The following is a 21,676-nucleotide window of genomic DNA, read 5'->3' on the forward strand; positions in this document are numbered from 1 at the left end:
CATAGTCGTATGGTTTCTGCCATAGCTAGACATAGTGGTCTGCTTTCTGCCATAGCTAGACGTAGTGGTCTGGTTTCTGACATAGCTAGACAAAGTGGTCTAGTTTCTGACATAGCTAGACATAGTGGTCTGGTTTCTGCCATAGATAGATGTAGTGGTCTGGTTTCTGCCATAGCTAGACATAGTGGTCTGGTTTCTGCCATAGATAGACGTAGTGGTCTGGTTTCTGCCACAGCTAGACATAGTGGTCTGGTTTCTGCCACAGCTAGACATAGTGGTCTGGTTTCTGCCATAGCTAGACATAGTGGTCTGGTTTCTGCCATAGCTAGACATAGTGGTCTGGTTTCTGCCATAGCTAGACATAGTGGTCTGGTTTCTGCTATAGCTAGACATAGTGGTCTGGTTTCTGCCATAGCTAGACATAGTCGTATGGTTTCTGCCATAGCTAGACATAGTGGTCTGCTTTCTGCCATAGCTAGACATAGTGGTCTGGTTTCTGCCATAACTAGACATAGTGGTCTGGTTTCTGCCATAACTAGACATAGTGCTCTAGTTTCTGCCACAGCTAGACATAGTGACACAGTGTTCTATAGGAGAACTATTGACAGCATACTGCTGGGCATCATCACAACTCCGGTCCGCAAGGCGCTTCAGAGGGTGACAAGTGCTGCCGGACGCACCATTGGGTGCACACTGCCTGCCCTGCAGGACACCTACAATACCAGGTGTCACAGAAAGGCCAAGAAGATCATCAGGGACCTCCACCAAAGCCATGCCCTGTTTTCCCCGCTTCAATCACTCAGTACAGGAGCATCATGGCAAAAACTGAAAGACTGGACAATAGTTTCCACCCTCAAACCATCACCACTATTCAGATACCCCCCCTCCCCCCACACACACTTTAAAAAATATAATTGTTATTGTTTTTTATTTCACTTGGTCCCCACACCCTCTCAATGGTCATGCTACTCACCCTATGGTTATTCCCCCCCATCCCCTCAGTCTTTACTCTGGCTCCACCCCAATGGACATGTACAGTACATTCGGAAAGTATTCAGACCACTTTACATTTCCCACAGCCTTGATCAAAAAATGAATAAATATGTTTTTTCCTCATCAATCTACAAACAATATCCCAGAATAACTAGACGAAAACAGGGTTTTTCAAAATATTGGCAAATGTATTAAAAATAAATAACAGAAATACCTTATTTAGAGAAGTATTCAGACCCTTTGCTATGAGACTCGAAATTGAGCTCAGGTCCATCCTGTTTCCATTGATCATCCTTTGAGATGTTTCTACAACTTGATTGGAGTCCCCCTGACGTAAATTCAATTGATTGGACATGATTTGGAAAGGCACACACCTATCTATATAAGGTCCCACAGTTGACATTGGATGTCAGAACAAAAACCGAGCCATGAGGTTGAAGGAATTGTCCGTAGAGCTCCGAGACAGGATTGTGTCGAGGCACAGATTTTTTTCAACGGCAGGAACTGGGAGACTAGTCAGGATCGAGGGAAAGATGAATGGAGCAAAGGACAGAGAGATCCTCGATGAGAACTTGCTCCAGAGTGCTCAGAACCTCAGACTGGGGCAAAGGTTCACCTTCCAACAGGACAACGACCCTAAGCACACAGCCAAAACAATGCAGGAATGGCTTTGGGACAAGTCTCTGAATGTCCTTGAGTGGCCCAGCCAGAGCCCGGACTTGAACCTGATCGAAGATCTCCAGAGAGACCTGAAAATAGCTGAGCAGCGATGCTCCCCATCCAACCTGGCAGAGCTTGAGAGGATCTGCAGAGAAGAATGGGAGAAACTCCCAAAATACAGGTGTGCCAAGCTTGTAGTGTCATACGCAAGGAGACTGGAAGCTGTAATCGCTGACAAATGTGTTTCAACAAAGTACTGAGTATAGCATCTGAATACTTCTGTAAATGTGGGGTGTTGTGTATAGATTCATGAGGAAAAAACACAATTTAATCAATTTTAGAATAAGGCTGTAATGTAAGTAAATGTGGATAAAGTCAAGGGGTTTGAATACTTTCCGAATGCTATGTAAATGCCTGGAATATTTCAATTTTGCAGAACCTCTTTTAAAATGGGTTAAAGTTATGTTTAGTAATCCTAGGTGTAAAATAATAAATAATGGTTACTTCTCAGAAAGTATTAAACTGTGGAGGAGTAAATAAAGGTCCACTATCGGCATATCTATTTATCATTGAAATGTTAAATATTAAAATCAGATCCATCAAAAATCTTAAAAACAAAGGTGTCATTGTATGCTGATGAGTCATGTTTTATTTTAAAACCCCAATTTGGATATCTCCACAGCCTTATAGAGGATCTAGATACTTTTTGTAATCTCTCTGGATTACAACCAAATTATGTTGTATACTATATTACGTATTGGATCACTAAAAAACACATTACCAAGTAGTTGTCACGTCCTGACCAGCAGATGGAGCTATTGTTTTAGTTTTGGGGTCAGGACTTTGCAGTTTTGTGTATGGGAATGTTTGTGTTGTTGATTGGGACTTCCAATTGAAGGCAGGTGTTTTGAGTTGCCTTTGATTGGAAGTCCTATATAGGTGTGTGTGTTTTTCTTTGGGGTTGTGGGTGGTTGTTTTTGCACTGCGTTTATAGCCTGCAGAACTGTTGCTGTTGTCACCTTTATTGTTTTGTTAAGTGGATGCTTTACTCCTTATTTGAAATTAAACATGAGTATTCACATACCTGCTGCGCCTTGGTCCATTTCTGAAGACAGCTGTTACAGAACCACCCACCACCAAAGGACCAAGCAGCAGAAGAGGAGGAAGCCACAGGAGGAAAAAATGGAGGAATGGACATGGGAGGACGTCCTGGACGGCAAGGGAGCCTACACCTGGGAAGAGATCCTGGCCGGAAGGGATCGCCTCCCATGGGAACAGGTGGAGGCACTCAGGAGAGTGGAGGCAGCTGGACAGAGGAACCAACGGGAACGTTATGCTGGAACACGGTTGGGTACGAAACCTGAGAGGCACCCCCAATAAAAAATGTTGGGGGGGCACACGGGTAGCTTGGCCAGGCCAGGGAAGAGCCGTGAGCCAGCTACCCGTGACTACAGGGAGGTGCGTATGAGGTGGAGGGCGCCATGTTACGCTGAGGTAAGCACCATCTCGCCTATACGGACGCACAGCCCAGTCTGCCCGGTACCAGCGCCCCGCAGGTGCCAGGGCAAGGTGAGCATCGAGCCGGAAGGGGTGAAGCCAACCCTGCACTCAAGACCACCAGTGCGCCCTTTCGGTCCGGTGTTTCCCGCTAGACGCACTAGCATGGAGGTGCGTGTCTCCAGGCTGGCACGTCCAGTACCAGCCCCACGCATCAGGAGTCTAGTGCGTCAGCCCAGCCTCGCCAGGCGTAAGACGCCAGAGCTGCCCGCCAGTCAACAGTCACCAGAGCTGCCCGCCAGTCAACAGTCACCAGAGCTGCCCGCCAGTCAACAGTCGCCAGAGCTGCCCGCCAGTCAACAGTCACCAGAGCTGCCCGCCAGTCAACAGTCACCAGAGCTGCCCGCCAGTCAACAGTCACCAGAGCTGCCCGCCAGTCAACAGTCACCAGAGCTGCCCGCCAGTCAACAGTCACCAGAGCTGCCCGCCAGTCAACAGTCATCCGAGCTGCCCGCCAGTCAACAGTCACCGGCGCTGCCCGCCAGTCGTACGTCGCCAGAGCTGCCCGCCAGTCGTACGTCGCCAGAGCTGCCCGCCAGTCGTACGTCGCCAGAGCTGCCCGCCAGTCGTACGTCGCCAGAGCTGCCCGCCAGTCGTACGTCGCCAGAGTGGCCCGACTGCCTTCCGGGTCTGCCAGAGTGGCCCGACTGCCTTCCGGGTCTGCCAGAGTGGCCCGACTGCCTTCCGGGTCTGCCAGAGTGGCCCGACTGCCTTCCGGGTCTGCCAGAGTGGCCCGACTGCCTTCCGGGTCTGCCAGAGTGGCCCGACTGCCTTCCGGGTCTGCCAGAGTGGCCCGACTGCCTTCCGGGTCTGCCAGAGTGGCCCGACTGCCTTCCGGGTCTGCCAGAGTGGCCCGACTGTCCGGATCTGCCAGAGGTGCCCGCCTGCCCGGATCTGCCAGGGTGCCCTGCCTGTCCGGATCTGCCAGAGTGGCCCTCCTGCCCTCCGGCCCAGCCCTAGTGGCCCTCCTGCCCTCCGGCCCAGCCCGAGTGGCTCTCCTGCCCTCCGGCCCAGCCCGAGTGGCCCTCCTGCCCTCCGGCCCAGCCCGAGTGGCCCTCCTGCCCTCCGGCCCAGCCCGAGTGGCCCTCCTGCCCTCCGGTCCAGCCCGAGTGGCCCTCCTGTCCTCCGGCCCAGCCCGAGTGGCCCGCATGTCTTCCGACCCAGCCCGAGTCGTCCGTCTGCCAGGGTCAGCCCGAGTGGCCCGTCTGCCGGCGCAGCTATCGGCGCCACCAAAGTGGGTGACGCCGAGGGTGGTGCGAGGTCCACGTCCTGCACCTGAGCCACCTCCAGGATAGGTGGGTTGGGGAGGGAGGGTGTAGCACAGTGCCGTCGGTGACGGCAGCCACCCTCCCTTCCCTCACTTATTGTTTAGGGGTTATTGTTTAGGGGTTTTTTGTTGGTGTTTTCTGTTGGTAGGTGCATTCCGGGGTCTGCACCTTGAGGGGGGGGTACTGTCACGTCCTGACCAGCAGATGGAGCTATTGTTTTAGTTTTGGGGTCAGGACGTGGCAGTTTTGTGTATGGGAATGTTTGTGTTGTTGATTGGGACTAACAATTGAAGGCAGGTGTGTTGAGTTGCCTTTGATTGGAAGTCCTATATAGGTGTGTGTGTTTTTCTTTGGGGTTGTGGGTGGTTGTTTTTGCACTGCGTTTATAGCCTGCAGAACTGTTGCTGTTGTCACCTTTATTGTTTTGTTAAGTGGATGCTTTACTCCTTATTTGAAATTAAACATGAGTATTCACATACCTGCTGCGCCTTGGTCCATTTCTGAAGACAGCCGTTACAGTAGTTTAACAATAAATTGGTCGGACAGTGATATAGACATACTCGGTATACATAGAAATGATCTCACTACAATACATTTTTACAGAAAGTTGGCAAAAATAGATAAGATCTTGCTACCATTGAAATGAAAATACCTGTCTATTTATGGAAAAATCACCCTGATTAACTCTTTAGTCATATCACAGTTTACCTATTTGTTTATGGTCTTGCCTAGACCTAGAGACCGTTTTTTTAAATGTATTATATAAGCAAAAAATATTCCACTTAATTTGGAATGACAAACCAGACAAAGTGAAATGGGTCTATTTATGTAATGAATATGAATTCAGAGGGGACAAATTATTAAATATTAAAGCATTTGACCTCTCACTAAAGGCATCAGTCATACAAAAGTTATACTTAAATCGAAACTGGTTCTCTAACAGATTAGAATGGCCTTTTCCCCTTTATTCAGATTACAACCTCTCAATTTCGGTTATTTGAAAATGAAATAATCTCCAAATATCGCTATTTTTAAAACACGCTGTAGAAAGTTGGTTGCAATTTCAGCTCAATCCACCAGAAAAGACAGAACAAATAAACCAACAAATATTGTGGTTAAACTCAAACATACTAATTGATCATCTTTGTAAATTATATCATAAATATAACTGGTGGAGTTATGTCACACAGGCAGCTAATAAAAATATATGGAAATGTCTGCTCTACCCAAAATTACAACCAACTAATTGCAGCATTACCACAAAATGGAAGACTGAGAAGTAAGGAACTTCTCTGTTGGCTCTGCATTAAAGACCAAAATGGGTTAAAGAAAACTGTGATAAGAAAGAAAAGTTTAATTTAAGGACCAGAAAATTGACAGCTGTGGCATACAGATTGCAAAATAGTTGGGAAGAGATTTTCGATGTACCGATTCCATGGCACATGGTTTATGAAATGTTTGAGCCAATCAGTTGTGTTGTGACAAGGAAGGGGTGGTATACAGAAGATAGCCCTATTTGGTAAAAGACCAAGTCCATATTATGGCAAGAACAGCACAAAAAGCAAAGAGAAATGACAGTCCATCATTACTTTAAGACATGAAGGTCAGTCAATCCAGAAAATGTCAAGAATTATGAAAGTTTCTTCAAGTGCAGTCGCAAAAACCATCAAGTGCTAAGATGGAACTGGCTCTCATGAGGATCGCCACAGGAAAGGAAGACCCAGAGTTACCTCTGCTGCAGAGGATACGGTTGTTAGAGTTAACTGCACCTCAGATTGCAGCCCAAATAAATGCTTCACAGAGTTCAAGTAACAGACACATCTCAACATCAACTGTTCAGAGGAGACTGCATGAATCAGGCCTTCATGGTCAAATTGCTGCAAAGAAACTATTACTAACGGACACCAATAATAAGAAGAGACTTGCTTGGGCCAAGAAACACGAGCAATGGACATTAGACCGATGGAAATCTGTCCTTTGGTCTGATGAGTCCAAATTAGATTTTTGGTTTCAACCACCATGAGATGCAGAGAAGGTGAACAGATGATCTCTGCATGTGTGGTTCCCACCATGAAGCATTGAGGAGGTGTGATGGTGTGGGGGCGCTTTGCTGGTGACACTGTCAGTGCTTTATTTAGAATTCAAGGCACACTTAACCAGTATGGCTACCACAGCATTCTGCAGGCATACGCCATCCCATCTGGTTTGCGGGACTATCATTTGTTTTTTAAAAGGACAATGGCCCAAAACACAACTCCAAGCTGGTAAGGGCTTTTTGACCAACAAGGAGAGTGATGGAGTGCTGCATCAGATGACCTGGCCTCCACAATCCCCCGACCTCAACCCAATTGAGATGGTTTGGGATGAGTTGGACCGCAGGGTGAAGGGAAAGCAGCCAACAAGTGCTCAGCATATGTGGGAACTCCTTCAATACTGTTGGAAAAGCATTCCTCATGAAGCTGGTTGAGAGAATGCCAAGAGTGTACAAAGCTGTCATCAAGGCAAATGGTGGCTACTTTGAACAATCTAAAATCTAAAATATATTTTGATTTGTTTAATGCTTTTTTGGTTACTACATTATTCCATATGTGTTATTTCATAGTTTTGATGTCTTCACTACAATGTAGAAAATAGTAAAAAATTAAGAAAAACCCTTGAATGAGTAGGTGTGTCCAAACTTTTTACTGGTACTGTATATATTTGTGTTTGAATGTGCAGCATGTATGTATGTATGTATGTATACATATATATATTTACAAAAAATATATGGGGGATTGGAAATGATGCAGACAATTACATTGATGGAAGCTTCAATCTATCTGCAATATATTCAATTCTGGTCTGTTGAGGATAAAGCACAATAACTTACATTTAGAATTATGGCACATGCCTAGCTTCGATAAATTCACATTAAGGATGTTGCTGCCCTGTTGTGACCATCATATAGGAGAGGTGATACGTTTGGAAAAAGGAAAGTGACTTTACCCCCCCCCCCAAAAAAAAATACATTGTTGGTTAGGGCTTGTACTGTAAGTAAGCATTTCACTTTCGTATTCGGCGCATGTGATTTTAAGTATGTTTGTAGCCTAAACCTGGTAAAATAATGTTTGTGGTGTAGCTAAACACTGAATGGCTCTAAATTCACTGTCAAAATGCAAACAAAGCTATAAACATCTTTGGAGCTAACTAGTGCTCTCAAATCGTATGCGGATGTCGACATTAGATGGGAGTTGTATTCGTAACATTGCTAACTTAGCTAGCCTGTTGGGGATACGGGGGCAGTATTTGCACGGCCGGATAAAAAACGTACCCGATTTAATCTGGTTACTACTCCTGCCCAGTAACTAGAATATGCATATAATTGTTTGATTTGGATAGAAAACACCCTAACGTTTCTAAAACTGTTTGAATGGTGTCTGTGAGTATAACAGAACTCATATGGCAGGCCAAAACCTGAGAAAATTCTAAACAGGAAGTGCCCTCTCTGACCATTTCTTGGCCTTCTTTGTCATCTCTATCCAAAACAGAGGATCTCTGCTGTAACGTGACACTTTCTAAGGCTCCCATAGGCTCTCAGAAGGCGCCAGAACGTTGAATGATGACTCTGCAGTTACTGGCTGAAAAACAGTAGCGCATTTGGTAAGAGGTCGATATGAGAACAATGAGACGGGCGTGCGCATGCACGTGAAGAGTCCATTTTCTTCTTTGAGTCTTTGAACGAAAACAACTTCTCCCGGTCTGAATATTTTCGCTATTTTACGAGAAAAATCGCATAAAAATTGATTTTAAACAGCGTTTGACATGCTTCGAAGTACGGTAATGGAATATTTTGAATTTTTTTGTCACGATATGCGCCCGGCCCGTCACCCTTCGGATAGTGTCTTGAACGCACGAACAAAACGCCGCTATTTGGATATAACTATGGATTATTTGGAACCAAACCAACATTTGTTGTTGAAGTAGAAGTCCTGGGAGTGCATTCTGACGAAGAACAGCAAAGGTAATCCAATTTTTCTTATAGTAAATCTGAGTTTGGTGAGTACCAAACTTGGTGGGTGTCAAAATACCTAGCCTGTGATGGCCGGATTATCTACTCAGAATATTGCAAAATGTGCTTTCATCAAAGGTTAGTGCTGCATTTAGCTGTGGTTTTGGTTTTTGTGACATTATATGCTAGCTTGAAAAATGGGTGTCTGATTATTTCTGGCTGGGTACTCTGCTGACATAATCTAATGTTTTGCTTTCGTTGTAAAGCCTTTTTGAAATTGGACAGTGTGGTTAGATTAACCTGTTATGGATAGGGGGCAGTATTTTCACGGCTGGATAAAAAAGTACCCGATTTAATCTGATTATTACTCCTGCCCAGAAACTAGAATATGCATATAATTATTAGCTTTGGATAGAACACACTCCAAAGTTTCTAAAACTGTTTGAATGGTGTCTGTGAGTATAACAGAACTCATTTGGCAGGCCAAAACCTGAGAAGATTCTGTACAGGAAGTACCCTGTCTGACCATTTCTTGGCCTTCTTTGTCATCTCTATCCATTACAAAGGATCTCTGCTGTTACGTGACACTTCCTATGGCTCCAATGGGCTCTCAGAGCCCGGGAAAAAGCTGAATGACGTAATTCAAAGCCCTGGCTGAAACACACGAGCGCTTTTGCTAAGTGGTCTATCAGAGGACAAAGGGCTTAGGTGCGTGCCCGAGTCGACCCAGTGATTTATTTTCTTTCGTCTGTTTACCTAATTGCAGATTCCCGGTCGGAATATTATCGCTTTTTTACGAGAAAAATGGCATAAAAATTGATTTTAAACAGCGGTTGACATGCTTTGAAGTACGGTAATGAAATATTTAGAAATCTTTTGTCACGAAATGTGCCATGCGAGCGACCCTTATTTACCATTCGGATAGTGTCTAGAACGCACAAACAAAACGCCGCTGTTGGACATAACTATGGATTATTTGGGACCAAACCAACATTTGTTATTGAAGTAGAAGTCCTGGGAGTGCATTCTGACGAAGAACATCAAAGGTAATCAAACTTTTCTAATAGTAAATCTGATTTTGGTGAGTGCTAAACTTGGTGGGTGTCTAAATAGCGAGCCCTGTGATGCCGGGCTATCTACTGAGAATATTGTAAAATGTGCTTTGACCGAAAAGCTATTTTAAAATCGGACATATCGAGTGCATAGAGGAGTTCTGTATTTATAATTCTTAAAATAATTGTTATGTTTTTTGTGAACGTTTATCGTGAGTAATTTAGTAAATTCACCGGATGTTTGCGGGGGGTATGCTAGTTCTGAACGTCACATGCTAATGTAAAAAAGCTGGTTTTTGATATAAATATGAACTTGATTGAACAAAACATGCATGCATTGTATAACATAATGTCCTAGGGTTGTCATCTGATGAAGATCATCAAAGGTTAGTGCTGCATTTAGCTGTGGTTTTGTTTTTTGTGACATTATATGCTAGCTTGAAAAATGGGTAGTCTGATTATTTCTGGCTGGGTACTCTGCTGACATAATCTAATGTTTTGCTTTCGCTGTAAAGCCTTTTTGAAATCGGACAGTGTGGTTAGATTAACGAGAGTCTTGTCTTTAAAATGCTGTAAAATAGTCATATGTTTGAAAAATGGAAGTTTTCGGATTTTAGAGGAATTTGTATTTCGCGCCACGCCCATCATTGGATATTGGAGCAGGTGTTCCGCTAGCGGAAAATCTAGATGTAAGAGGTTAACGAGAGTCTTGTCTTTAAAATGGTGTAAAATAGTCATATGTTTGAGAAATTGAAGTAATAGCATTTCTAAGGTATTTGAATATCGCGCCACGGGATTCCACTGGCTGTTGACTAGGGTGGGACGCAAACGTCCCACCTAGCCCAGAGAGGCTAGCTAACATATATTTTGAGAAAAAAAGTTATATAAAGTGACTAGCTAGCTAGCGTAAGCAATGTTTGGTGGTCAATGAGACAGAGCTAGCTAACCAGCTGATGCTTATAATTTGTATACATGCTGGAACAGTGCACACATAAAACATACTTATAACCTGTAAATAGTTTATAAATGCTTATTAATTAATTTTGAATGACAGTGTTACCAAATCATATATCATTGAATGTGTAGTGTGCTGTGGTACCTTGGGTTATTTTGATGTTTTCTCTTGAGGAACCTTCTTCTGGTTTCGGCTCATCTATGGCTTTTGGCACTGGTTCTTCCGCTTCACATTTCTATAAAAAGTTGAAATCATAGGTTAACATTTTACATTTTAGTCATTTAGCAGACACTCTTATCCAGAGCGACTTACAGTAGTGAATGCATACATTTCATACATTTCATGCATTTTAATTTTTTTGTACTGGCCCCCCGTGGGAATCAAACCCACAACCCTGGCGTTGCACACACCATACTGGTGTTGCAAACACCACGCTCTACCAACTGAGCCACAGGGAAGCTGTGTCTTAACATGTTTAAGACATTATGACATTGAATCTTCAATTCTGGTCTGTTGAGGATAAAGCACAATAGCTTCCATTTAGAATTAGGGCACATTAATGCCTAGTCTGGCATACCTGGTTTGGGCTTAATTTATACTAGGGCTGTCATTGCCCTGTTGTGACCATCATGTAGGAAAGGTGATATGTTTGGAAAAAGGAAAGTGACTTTACCTGTTAAATATAACATGTTCCCTTATTTTCCCTTCTTAACACGGAACACAATTATAAAAGTATATCTGTGTTAAAACAGCAGCCAAACATCACCAAACAGTCCACAATAAACAATTAAACTTTTTCCAAGTGTACATCCATAAAATTCGAGTTCTCTCCCAATCAGTGCTTGACTTGGACTGAAATAGGTGCCGGTACTCATTTAGAGGGCCAGTACTGTTTATATTTAGGTGCAGGAATTTAAGCAGTAGAACATATGAGGTGCCGGTAGTCAGTTCCGATGAGCTCCTTCCCAAGTCAAGCACTGCACCAAATAGACTTCATTGGCGCTAGATCACAAAATGCAAGAGAATAACAGTGGATTCTATCTGTGATTTTATGGAAGTACATTTTTTCAGAGTAGCCTACTCATTACAACCCCAGTCAACACCCAGCTTTAGTTCTCCCTGATCTCCCTGGTTAATCTTCTCTTCCCAGCCCTTCTCTGGATTGGAAGGGGATGCAGCTGAAATCTCTGGATTGGCCTTTGGGTCAATAATACATCCACAAACGAGTGATTTCACTTGATCCACACAGTTACAATATGTTATTGTTATTCACTTCACATAACGTATGTTGAAAATGTATATACAGATGAAGGATCTTAATTTGATCACTATTTTGTGCTGAGAATTTTCCTGCACTGCAGGAAATGCAGTGGAGCTTCCTTATTGACATTAATTCACTGAAAACCCACACAAAATGTTTTAATAGTATTGCACTTTTCATGTAGCCTACTTTTGGCCAGCTAACAGCCTAACCACCGATCAAGCAATAATATGGACTAAATGTTAAATCCTGTTGCTGCAAGATTATTTTGCTGTGACAATATAGGACAAATGAAGATCCTACATCTGTACAAACCATGCTGGAACTTAACCTTATATAACATTGAGCATATCATATTATAGAAACATATCATAGAAACATATCATATTATAGGAACATGATCAGCATTACCACTGAGGATAGAAATCATGTAAATGTGTCTATTACCCTCTCTGCCTCCTCCTTCTTGACAACGTGTTGACCTGACACCTCGGCTGGGCCTGGAATGGAGGTTGAGATATAGTACTTTAATAAGGGCAGGATCTCAGACGGGAAAGGTAGATGTAGTGAGATCGGATCCAGTAAAAAAAAAATATGACTAGCTTACCACTAAGTAAGTTAATAATGTGTCAACTATATAATCCTGCACCATTATATCACCCACAGATCCAGTCAAACACATTCTCATGAAAAATACTACTTTTTCCCTCCATTTTCATGATATCCAATTGACAGTTGCGATCTTGTGTCATCGCTTCAACTCCCCTACAGACTCGAAAGAGGCGAAGGTCAAGAGCCATGCGTCCTCACTGCTTCTTGACGCACTGCTCACTTAACCCAGAAGCCGACACCAATGTGTAGGAGGAAACACCGTCCAACTGACGACCGAGTAAGCTTACTGGCCCACCACAAGAAGTCGCTAGACCACGATGACAAGGAAATCCCAGCCGGCCAAACCCTCCCCTGGCCCGGATGATGCTGGGCCAATTGTGCATCGCCCCAGTGATCTCCCGGTCACGGCCGGCTGTGACACAGTCTGGGATCGAACCTGGGTCTGTAGTGGCGCCTTAGACCACTGTGCGACTTGCAAAAATACTACTACTACTTAATTAGATACCACTATTAATACTACTACTACTATATATATATATATATAGTAGTAGTACTAGTGTATATATATATATATATATATATATAACTACTAGTACTACTACTACTACTACTACTATATAACTTGATAATGTTACTACTGCGACTACTAATACTACTACTACATCATTATATAATACTACTACTACTAGTACTACATAATTATAATACTACTATTACTACTAGTACTACATAATTATAATACTACTACTACTACCACTATATAATTAGATACTACTATACTCCTCCTACTACTACTATATCATTATAAACTAATACTACTACTACTACTACTACTACTATTTAATTAGTTACTACTACTACTACTACTATATAATTATATACTACTACTACTATATAATTAGACACTACTACTATATAATTAGATACTACTACATTACTACTACATAATAATAATAATACGATACTATTACTACTACTACCACTATATAATGATCTACTACTGCTACTACTACTATATAATTAGATACTATTACTACTAGTACTACTACTACTATTTAATTATATACTACTAGTACTACTACTGCTACTGCTATATAATTAGATACTATTACTACTACTACTATATAATGAAATACTACTACTACAACTACTACTACATAATTAGATACTACTACTAATACCAATAGTACTACAACTAATACTACTGCTACTGTTACTTCTACTACTGCTACTGTTACTTCTACTACTGCTACTGCTGCTACTACTACTACTACTGCAACTTCTATTCTAATGCTACTGCTGCTACTACTGCTACTGCTACTACTACTACTGCCACTACTACTGCTACTACTACTGCTGCTACAACTACTGTTGATACTACTGCTACTACTGAGACTGCTGCTACTATTGCTACTGCAACTTCTACTACTGCTACTACTACTTCTAATGCTACTGCTGCTGCTGCTACTACTACTGCTGCTACTACTACTACTAATATATAATTAGATACAAGTACTACTATATAATTAGATACTACTACTACTACTACTACTATATAATTAGATACCACTACTACTGATACCACTACTACTAGTATAATGAGATACTACCACTACTTCTACCACTACTACTACTACTACTTTTACTGCTACTACTACTACTACTACTACTACTACATAACGTTCCATTACTGTGCCAACTTCAATAGTTTGATGAGTTATTACATTGACAACATTTACATTTGAGTAATTAAGCAGACATGAAGTGTAAGGGCAATGAAAGGAGCTTTTTTAAAGAACTTTAAAACAGGAGACAATACCTCTGGTTGTTTCTCTGTTTCCTCCTGAGGAGCCATCTGTCTCTGGTTTTGTCTCATCATTGGCTTTGGACAAAGGCTGTTGGACCTCTTCCGATTTCTAACAAAACAGTTAAATCAATTCATTACATTGGTTAGGCTGAAAATGAAAATAAAAAGGGAAATTCCACCACTTTTTAAATAAATGTTCATTAAATCCAGCACCATACCAGTGTCTACATATGTAAACACTGTAATAAACCATTTATAAGGAATTGTTAAATAGTGAATTCACCATATAGTCGTCATTACTCCCACGTTGATTAACCATTTATTAATCACTAGTAAAGTGTTTTTGGAGCCCCTCATCTAAAGTGATTGCTGTTTATTCTTTATAAATGTTTTTAACACCAGTGCAATTTCTCACTAAAGGATGGGCATGCCATTGGTAGACATTCCAGCTGTACCTGATGCCCCCTTAAGGTGTCAAAATGGCTTGGAACATATCAATGGTAAAATAATACGCACAAGATGTTAAAGGAAATATATCATATAAGCTATATAAAAAAGAGAGTAGCACACTCTATATATAAACTTCCAGGGACTTTCTTTATTTTTATAGCTTACAGTTTATTGGCCGTTAGTCAGCACCTCTACATAAAATATTTTTATCTGGGTGTGCGCCAGCTCATGTTTTCTAAAGGAAATATATCGAACATTTCATATAAATAATCTACAAATGTTGGGGTAATGATTAATGCATGGTGAGCAAACTGTTTCTAAATGCCCTATACGTGGTTTATTACTGACTGTTAATACAAAGTATTACCCTATGTTCTTTCTGTTTATACATGGTTTATTACTGACTGTTAATACAAAGTATTACCCTATGTTCTTTCTGTTTATACATGGTTTATTACTGACTGTTAATACAAAGTATTACCCTATGTTCTTTCTGTTTATACATGGTTTATTACTGACTGTTAATACAAAGTATTACCCTATGTTCTTTCTGTTTATACATGGTTTATTACTGACTGTTAATACAAAGTATTACCCTATGTTCTTTCTGTTTATACATGGTTTATTACTGATGGTTAATACAAAGTATTACCCTATGTTCTTTCTGTAACTATGAATTTCACAAACATGACATCATCATGTGGTACTTTCTCAGGACCTGTTCTTCTTATCTTAAGTACTTGTGTCTTACCCTCTCTGCTTCCTCCTCCTTCTTGTCAAGGTGTTCAGCTAATACCTCCTCTGCTGGGTCTAGAATGGAGAGTGAGATATAGTATTGTACATCAGCATACATGCAGGAAGTGGTTAGTTTGCAGACTGCTTATGAAGTGTTTAATTGTTGTGAATTGTGTCTTCATCCTCAAAGAGCTGCATGATGAACAACTTGCCTAGGGACTGAGGAGCTGGTCTTGTCAAAGTGTCTGGGTTTGCTGCTGGCAGAGGGGTCACAACACACAGTTGCTTTGTCTTTCCGTTCTGCACCTCCTCCTGTAGCTGGCTGATCGGCAGCTGCATCTGTTGCTGCATTGTTTGCATTGACTGGTGTTGCTGCTGTTGAACCAACATGAAGCCCTGTAGCATAGCTCCTAGTGCTGCAATGCCATCAGGAGTACCAGTGCTGTGAACTGGTGTGGTGTCTCTTCCATCCCCTTCACCACCTGTTGCACCTGGTGACCCCTCATCATCAGGCTTCTCCATCACTTTAAGTCCACCAGGAGGGGAATCCACCAAAAGATGGACGGGCTGCAGCAGTCTTCTAAAGTCTGGCATGGAAAACATTGTAAGTGGTTTACTCTCTCACAAAAAAATACAATGAGTGGATGATCAACCAACACTAAGAACAGATCTCAAATTAGTCAAATGTTGGTCTCCTGACACTGGCTGTCAGTGGTATTGTTTTTATTTATTCTCTAATCACCTACATAGCATTGCCCCTGAATGTTTAGCAACATTTTTGGTACATTGCAAAACATATTGTCTTCCAAAGATTCTTTGACATATCCAATACACAGTTAAAGGGCAATAAAGTGTTTATTGTGCAGGCTTCAAAATGGCTAACATGCATGAAGATGTCAGAATACAGATATGATGTCATTGTTTTAACACTATAAGCACAGTTATTTTAACAACGGCGCACAACATGGTTCAATTTGACAATAAATCAGCACAATCTATATTCTGGGTTTAAATAAAACATTTTTTTTTGTTTTAACTAGGCAAGTCAGTTAAGAACAAATTCTTATTTACAATGACGGCCTACCCCGGCCAAACCTGGACGACGCTGGGCCAATTGTGCGCCGCCCAATCACGGCCGGATGTGATGCAGCCTGGATTTGAACCAGGAACGGCGTGACGCCTCTTGCACTGAGATGCAGAGCCTTAGACCGCTGTGCCACTCAGGAGCCCAAAATCACAGCCTTCTGGGAGCTAGAATAGAGATCATCCATACTCTAGGAGATAGAATAGAGATCATCCATACTCTAGGAGATAGAATAGAGATCATCCATACTCTAGGAGATAGAATAAAGATCATCCATACTCTAGGAGATAGAATAGAGATCATCCATAGTCTAGGAGCTAGAATAGAGATCATCCATAATCTAGGAGATAGAATAGAGATCATCCATACTCTAGGAGCTAGAATAGAGATCATCCATACTCTAGGAGATAGAATAGAGATCATCCATACTTTGCTAATGCAGATACAAAACAGAGTAATGGAGAGCAAGGTAGATATGGAAAATTTAGCTAACTAGGCATTTGTGGTAAATGCATGGAGGCTGTCGTCTTTATGCATGTCTGCTAATATGGAATTCATTCTTTTATTTTATTTGACATTTATTTAACCAGAAAAGTTACATTCAGATTTACATATCTTTTTCAAGTGAGCCCTGTCCAAGAATCTAGCATACATACAGATACACATGAGACACAACACAACATAAAACAATAATGAATGGAAGTTAAAACAGTGTCAAGTGTATAAGAGAGTTTAAAAGAGCAGGTTTAAAAACATGTGCAATCTGTGGTCAACAACCCTCCAATCTGGAATTTAAATCCATCAATCAGAATAAAATGATCGAGTTATAAGTACTTTTCCAAAGTCTTTCAAGATGATGGGGCATCAAAGCTAAAGTCACTCTTAACAAACTCAGTTATTGAGTTGGAAACATTATATAAAATACAATTCTGTGATCTCAGACGGTAACGAACATGGGAGAATCTCAAATTGCATACTTCTTGCATCTTCTCTCCTCACCTCCTTTTCAAAACCCATTGGTGGAGAAGGTCAGAGTGGCGGGACCTCTGGCTTTTCCATTGGGGTTTGAGAAGGAGGCAAGGAGAGACGAGAGAGGACACGAGGAGTATGCAATTGAGAATCTCCCCATGACTCTGTAGGGTGAGTAAAGTGCTTAAATACAGTATATTGGCAGCTGCCCTAAAATGGTCTTATAGACAAACATGTACCAGTGTGTGTATCGCCTTACAGTTTAGGATGGCCTCGCTGCTAACTGATATTAGGTAGAGTGGTGATATATCTGGTGTTGGTTACACATCTTAAAGCAGCATGGTAATGTGTTGTCACGTCCTGATCAGTAAGGGGTATTTTTGTTATTGTAGTTTGGTCAGGACGTGTCAGGGGGTGTTTGTTTAGAGTGTTCCGGGGTTTTTGGTCTATGTTCCATGTTAGTGTATTTCTATGTTCAGTCTAGTCTTTCTATTTCTATGTTTAGAGTTTGTTGATTGACCTTCAATTGGAGGCAGCTGTTCCTCATTGCCTCTGATTGAAGGTCCTATGTACAATTTACAATTCAGTCATTTAGCAGACGCTCTTATCCAGAGCGACTTACAGTAGCGAATGCATACATTTCATGCATTTTTTTGTACTGGCCCCCCGTGGGAATCGAACCCACAACCCTGGCGTTGCACACACCATGCTCTACCAACTGAGCCACAGGGAAGTATAGGGGTGTTTGTGCTATGGGGGTTTGTGGGTAGTTGTTTCCTGTTTTGTGTCTGTGCACCTGACAGGACTGTTTGAGTGTCGTTCGTTGTTTTGTATACGTGATTTGTTTGTTTTTCCTTCTTTTGATTTAATAAAGAAGATGAGTATACACGTTCCCGCTGCACCTTGGTCCAATCCTTACGACACCCGTTACATGTGTATCTAGTGTGAGCAGGGAAGAACAACGAATGGTATTCTCAAGAACAAGAAATGGACTTGTGTTACAAAGTTAACATATGAGGCAGCATAGGAGGTTGCTTTCTTGTTCTTGAGAACACAATTTGTTTAGCTTTCTTTGCATTTAAAGGTGCAATCAGCAGTTGCTACATCCATTTTTGGACTTATAAATGAATGATATGTACCCATTGATTCTTGAAGAATATAACTTATAAATGCCTCATGAGCTTAGTTCAACTATCATACCCCTTCAAAACCCAAAATATAAACAAAGTAAATGTAAACAAATGATATAGCCTCAAAACATTGTTAAAACTTTTGATATCATGGATGGTCTGTCCTTGCATCCATAGCTCTGTCTATGAATTTGAGAGTGGTTCCAATTCTCCTGCCCCATCACCTTGCTTTTTACCGAAACAGGGAAGGGGATTGACGCCTTGTTATTGTTTCAACTACTGATAGACGCCATAACACCAATTTGAGCTTGTTAGAAGTCATGTCATCAACCTGGACACATTGTGATCTAACACTAAGATAAGCATTAGAAGTGCATCATCTGTATTATATTTGAAGTCCATGTTAGTCCCTGATATTTTTCCTTTGAGTAATGGACAAAATGCCTATATCCTATTGCATGTGTTGCCTATATTATTTTAATAATGTAGAAATTAAACGTTTGCATTAGTTACTCATGTTACAATGAATATAAAAACATCATCACTCATACAACTTATTACAGAAGGCATTGTATAAAATAAAGTGCATACCGTGTACAGTCTTAAGAAACTCACAAAGTTTCACATTTCACTTTCAGATGTCTTTACCTTTGCCTGCCTGCTGAGTTGGGGACCTGCAGTCATATGTCTACAAGTAGAGATTCAGCTGATGTTTTATAGAGATGTGGGGCGTAATCTCACACCAAGAGCAACAGCATCAGAACATGATTAACCCTATCAGTCCCGAGATCAGTATCTGACTTTCACTTATCTGCATGTCCAGCCCTTATATTTAGCCTCACAATGAAGTATTTTACTATTTGCTTTTCAGGGCAACAAGGGCTACAATTAGAACACAAAACTATTTGACATAAACAGTTGCATTCATGAGTGTTATTGACAACAACTTGATAAAAATGAATTGATTTATACAGCTAAAGACCAGTTACGCCAACAAGACTGCAGAGAGAGATCAGATGCAAAGTGAGAAATACAAAGATCATATCTTATAAGAGCTTCTACTGGCACATACTGTATAATGTCTAATAATCTATATAAAATATAATATATGCCATATGTCACGGTGAGTCAGTGACAATGAGTCAGTGATATGACTAAGATTACTTTGTCTAAACAACCCATTTAATCAGTAAAGTATCATTATTTAACTGCAGCAGAGAGCATGATTTACAAGAAATCACCTCACTGACTAGAAACTGACTTGCTCCGACCCCTCCCCCTTCAAGTCAGTCAGGGGATTTCAGATGACTCAAACTGAAACTAAAACAGAAAAAATATGAATTAAACAAAATAAAGTGACAGAGATTGGATGTGTATGATTCAATACATGTTTAGGTAGTACATGTGTTTACATCACTTTTGTGTTGTGTTATTTCAGAAATTAGTGATGGGTGACTTGAGGGAGAAAGAGGGTCAGTGGAAAATTACTTTAGGATGCCGTTGCATGGGCGGGGGTAGATTTGCTTGAATATAATAACACATAATCAGCATTCATGAGTTTTATTGACAAATGTCACAAAAAAAAACAAGGTCCGCCAAAGCAATATACAGATTAAGCCCAGTTACACCAACCTGACTGCAGAGAGAGATCAGATGCAAAGAGAGAAAGACAAAGATCACATCTTATGAGAGCTTCTACTGTCTCATACTGAATAACGTCTAATAATATATATCAAATATAATATATGCCATATGTCACGATGATTCAGTGACAATTAGTCATTGAATATAATCCAAGATGGCGTAGCAGTCATACGTCTTTTGTCCTCGTCTTGTCGTGGCCCGTGTATATATATATATATATATCTATATCTTTTTCTTCGCATATCTTTTTATATTTTTCTAACCCCTTACTTCAAAATACTCCCCTGCAACCCGCCTCACCCAATGTGGTGTGAACCTGCTTTTTCTCTAAAGTATTTTTCTCTACCTCCATTACTGGAATCTCCAACATAAGCTAGCCAGCTAACTAGCCAGCTAACGGTCATCAGCTAACCTTTAGCTCGGAAAGCTCTCGCCAGTTTGTACAACGCGATTCAACCAGAGCATACCGGACCTATTTTTCTCTCCATATCCCCGGATTCCTACCGCAAGCTCTGAAACTTCTCACCTTCTGACCTTTGCAGCTAATGTCCCCTGAGTGCTAGCTGTCTAGAGCACAACAGACTGTTAGCTTACGAGGTCCATCGAATACATTCCGAAGCTACTAGCTAGCAGTCAGCTATCCTTTGTTAGCGGTCATCAGCTACCTTTATCCCGGACAACTCTCGCCAGTCTGTACAGCGCGACTCAAACCAGAGCTAGTCGGACTTATTCCTCTCCATATCTCCGGATTCCTACCGCAAGCTCTGAACCTTCTCACCTTCCGACCTTCGCAGCTAACGTCCCCTGAATGCTCGCTGTCTAGAGCACAACGGACTGTTAGCTTACGAGGCCCATCGAATACATTCCGAAGCTACTAGCTAGCAGTCAGCTATCCTTTGCTAGCGGTCATCAGCTACCTTTATCCCGGACAACTCTCGCCAGTCTGTACAGCGCGACTCAAACCAGAGCTAGTCGGACTTATTCTTCTCCATATCTCCGGATTCCTATCGCAAGCTCTGAACCTATTTTTTTATTTGTATTATTATATATATCTTTTTTTTCCCCACCTAGAATTACAGCAGCTAACGTTCCCTGAACGCACAGCTGCTAATCCGCAGCCTGCTAGCTATCTAAAGCACATTGGACTGCTGGCTTAAGAGGCCCTTCGGACATATTTCTTTGGCCACTATACATATTTTGCAAATTGGCCTGGTTTACCACACAGAGCCCTGCTGATCCGTCCTCTGATGTAACTGCACGAGGAGGCCACAACAGACTTCCCTCCGTCACGTCGCCCCTCTAAGGCCTTTCTGTTAGCCTGCTAGCTAGTTGCCTGAAGCCACGCACTGGACTCTTATGATCACCCGGCTACGCATGCCTCTCCCTTACATCACCATGCCTTGTCCATTGCTGTTTTGGTTTGTAACTATTGTTTAATTTCACTGTAGAGCCTCTAGCACTGCTCAAAACGCCTCAGCTAACAATTTAGTTCCACCTCCCACACACGCAGT

The 21,676-nt window shown here is 41.6% G+C and overlaps 1 protein-coding gene across 3 annotated transcripts in view; it reads right to left on the reverse strand.

Moving 5' to 3' along the window:
• The window catches only part of LOC123742399 (up-regulator of cell proliferation-like), a 32,260-nt gene extending 11,097 nt beyond the window's left edge, over nucleotides 1-21,163 (reverse strand). The window contains exons 1-7 of one of the 3 annotated variants that reach the window (XM_045716360.1): nucleotides 19,170-21,163; nucleotides 16,423-16,589; nucleotides 15,551-15,925; nucleotides 15,355-15,413; nucleotides 14,166-14,262; nucleotides 12,182-12,234; nucleotides 10,618-10,708 (exon numbers count right to left, since the gene is read on the reverse strand). In XM_045716360.1, the coding sequence (XP_045572316.1) occupies nucleotides 10,618-10,708; nucleotides 12,182-12,234; nucleotides 14,166-14,262; nucleotides 15,355-15,413; nucleotides 15,551-15,860 (610 nt within the window). In that variant the 5' untranslated portion in view covers nucleotides 15,861-15,925; nucleotides 16,423-16,589; nucleotides 19,170-21,163. Of the gene's footprint in view, nucleotides 1-10,617; nucleotides 10,709-12,181; nucleotides 12,235-14,165; nucleotides 14,263-15,354; nucleotides 15,414-15,550; nucleotides 15,926-16,409; nucleotides 16,590-19,169 lie in introns of all 3 variants that reach the window. The other 2 variants (XM_045716361.1, XM_045716359.1) reach the window with 2 other exon arrangements.
• Between the last annotated feature and the right edge of the window lie 513 nt (nucleotides 21,164-21,676).

This window comes from Salmo salar, chromosome ssa04 (assembly GCF_905237065.1).
Source record: "Salmo salar chromosome ssa04, Ssal_v3.1, whole genome shotgun sequence".
NCBI classification, from domain to species: domain Eukaryota; kingdom Metazoa; phylum Chordata; class Actinopteri; order Salmoniformes; family Salmonidae; genus Salmo; species Salmo salar.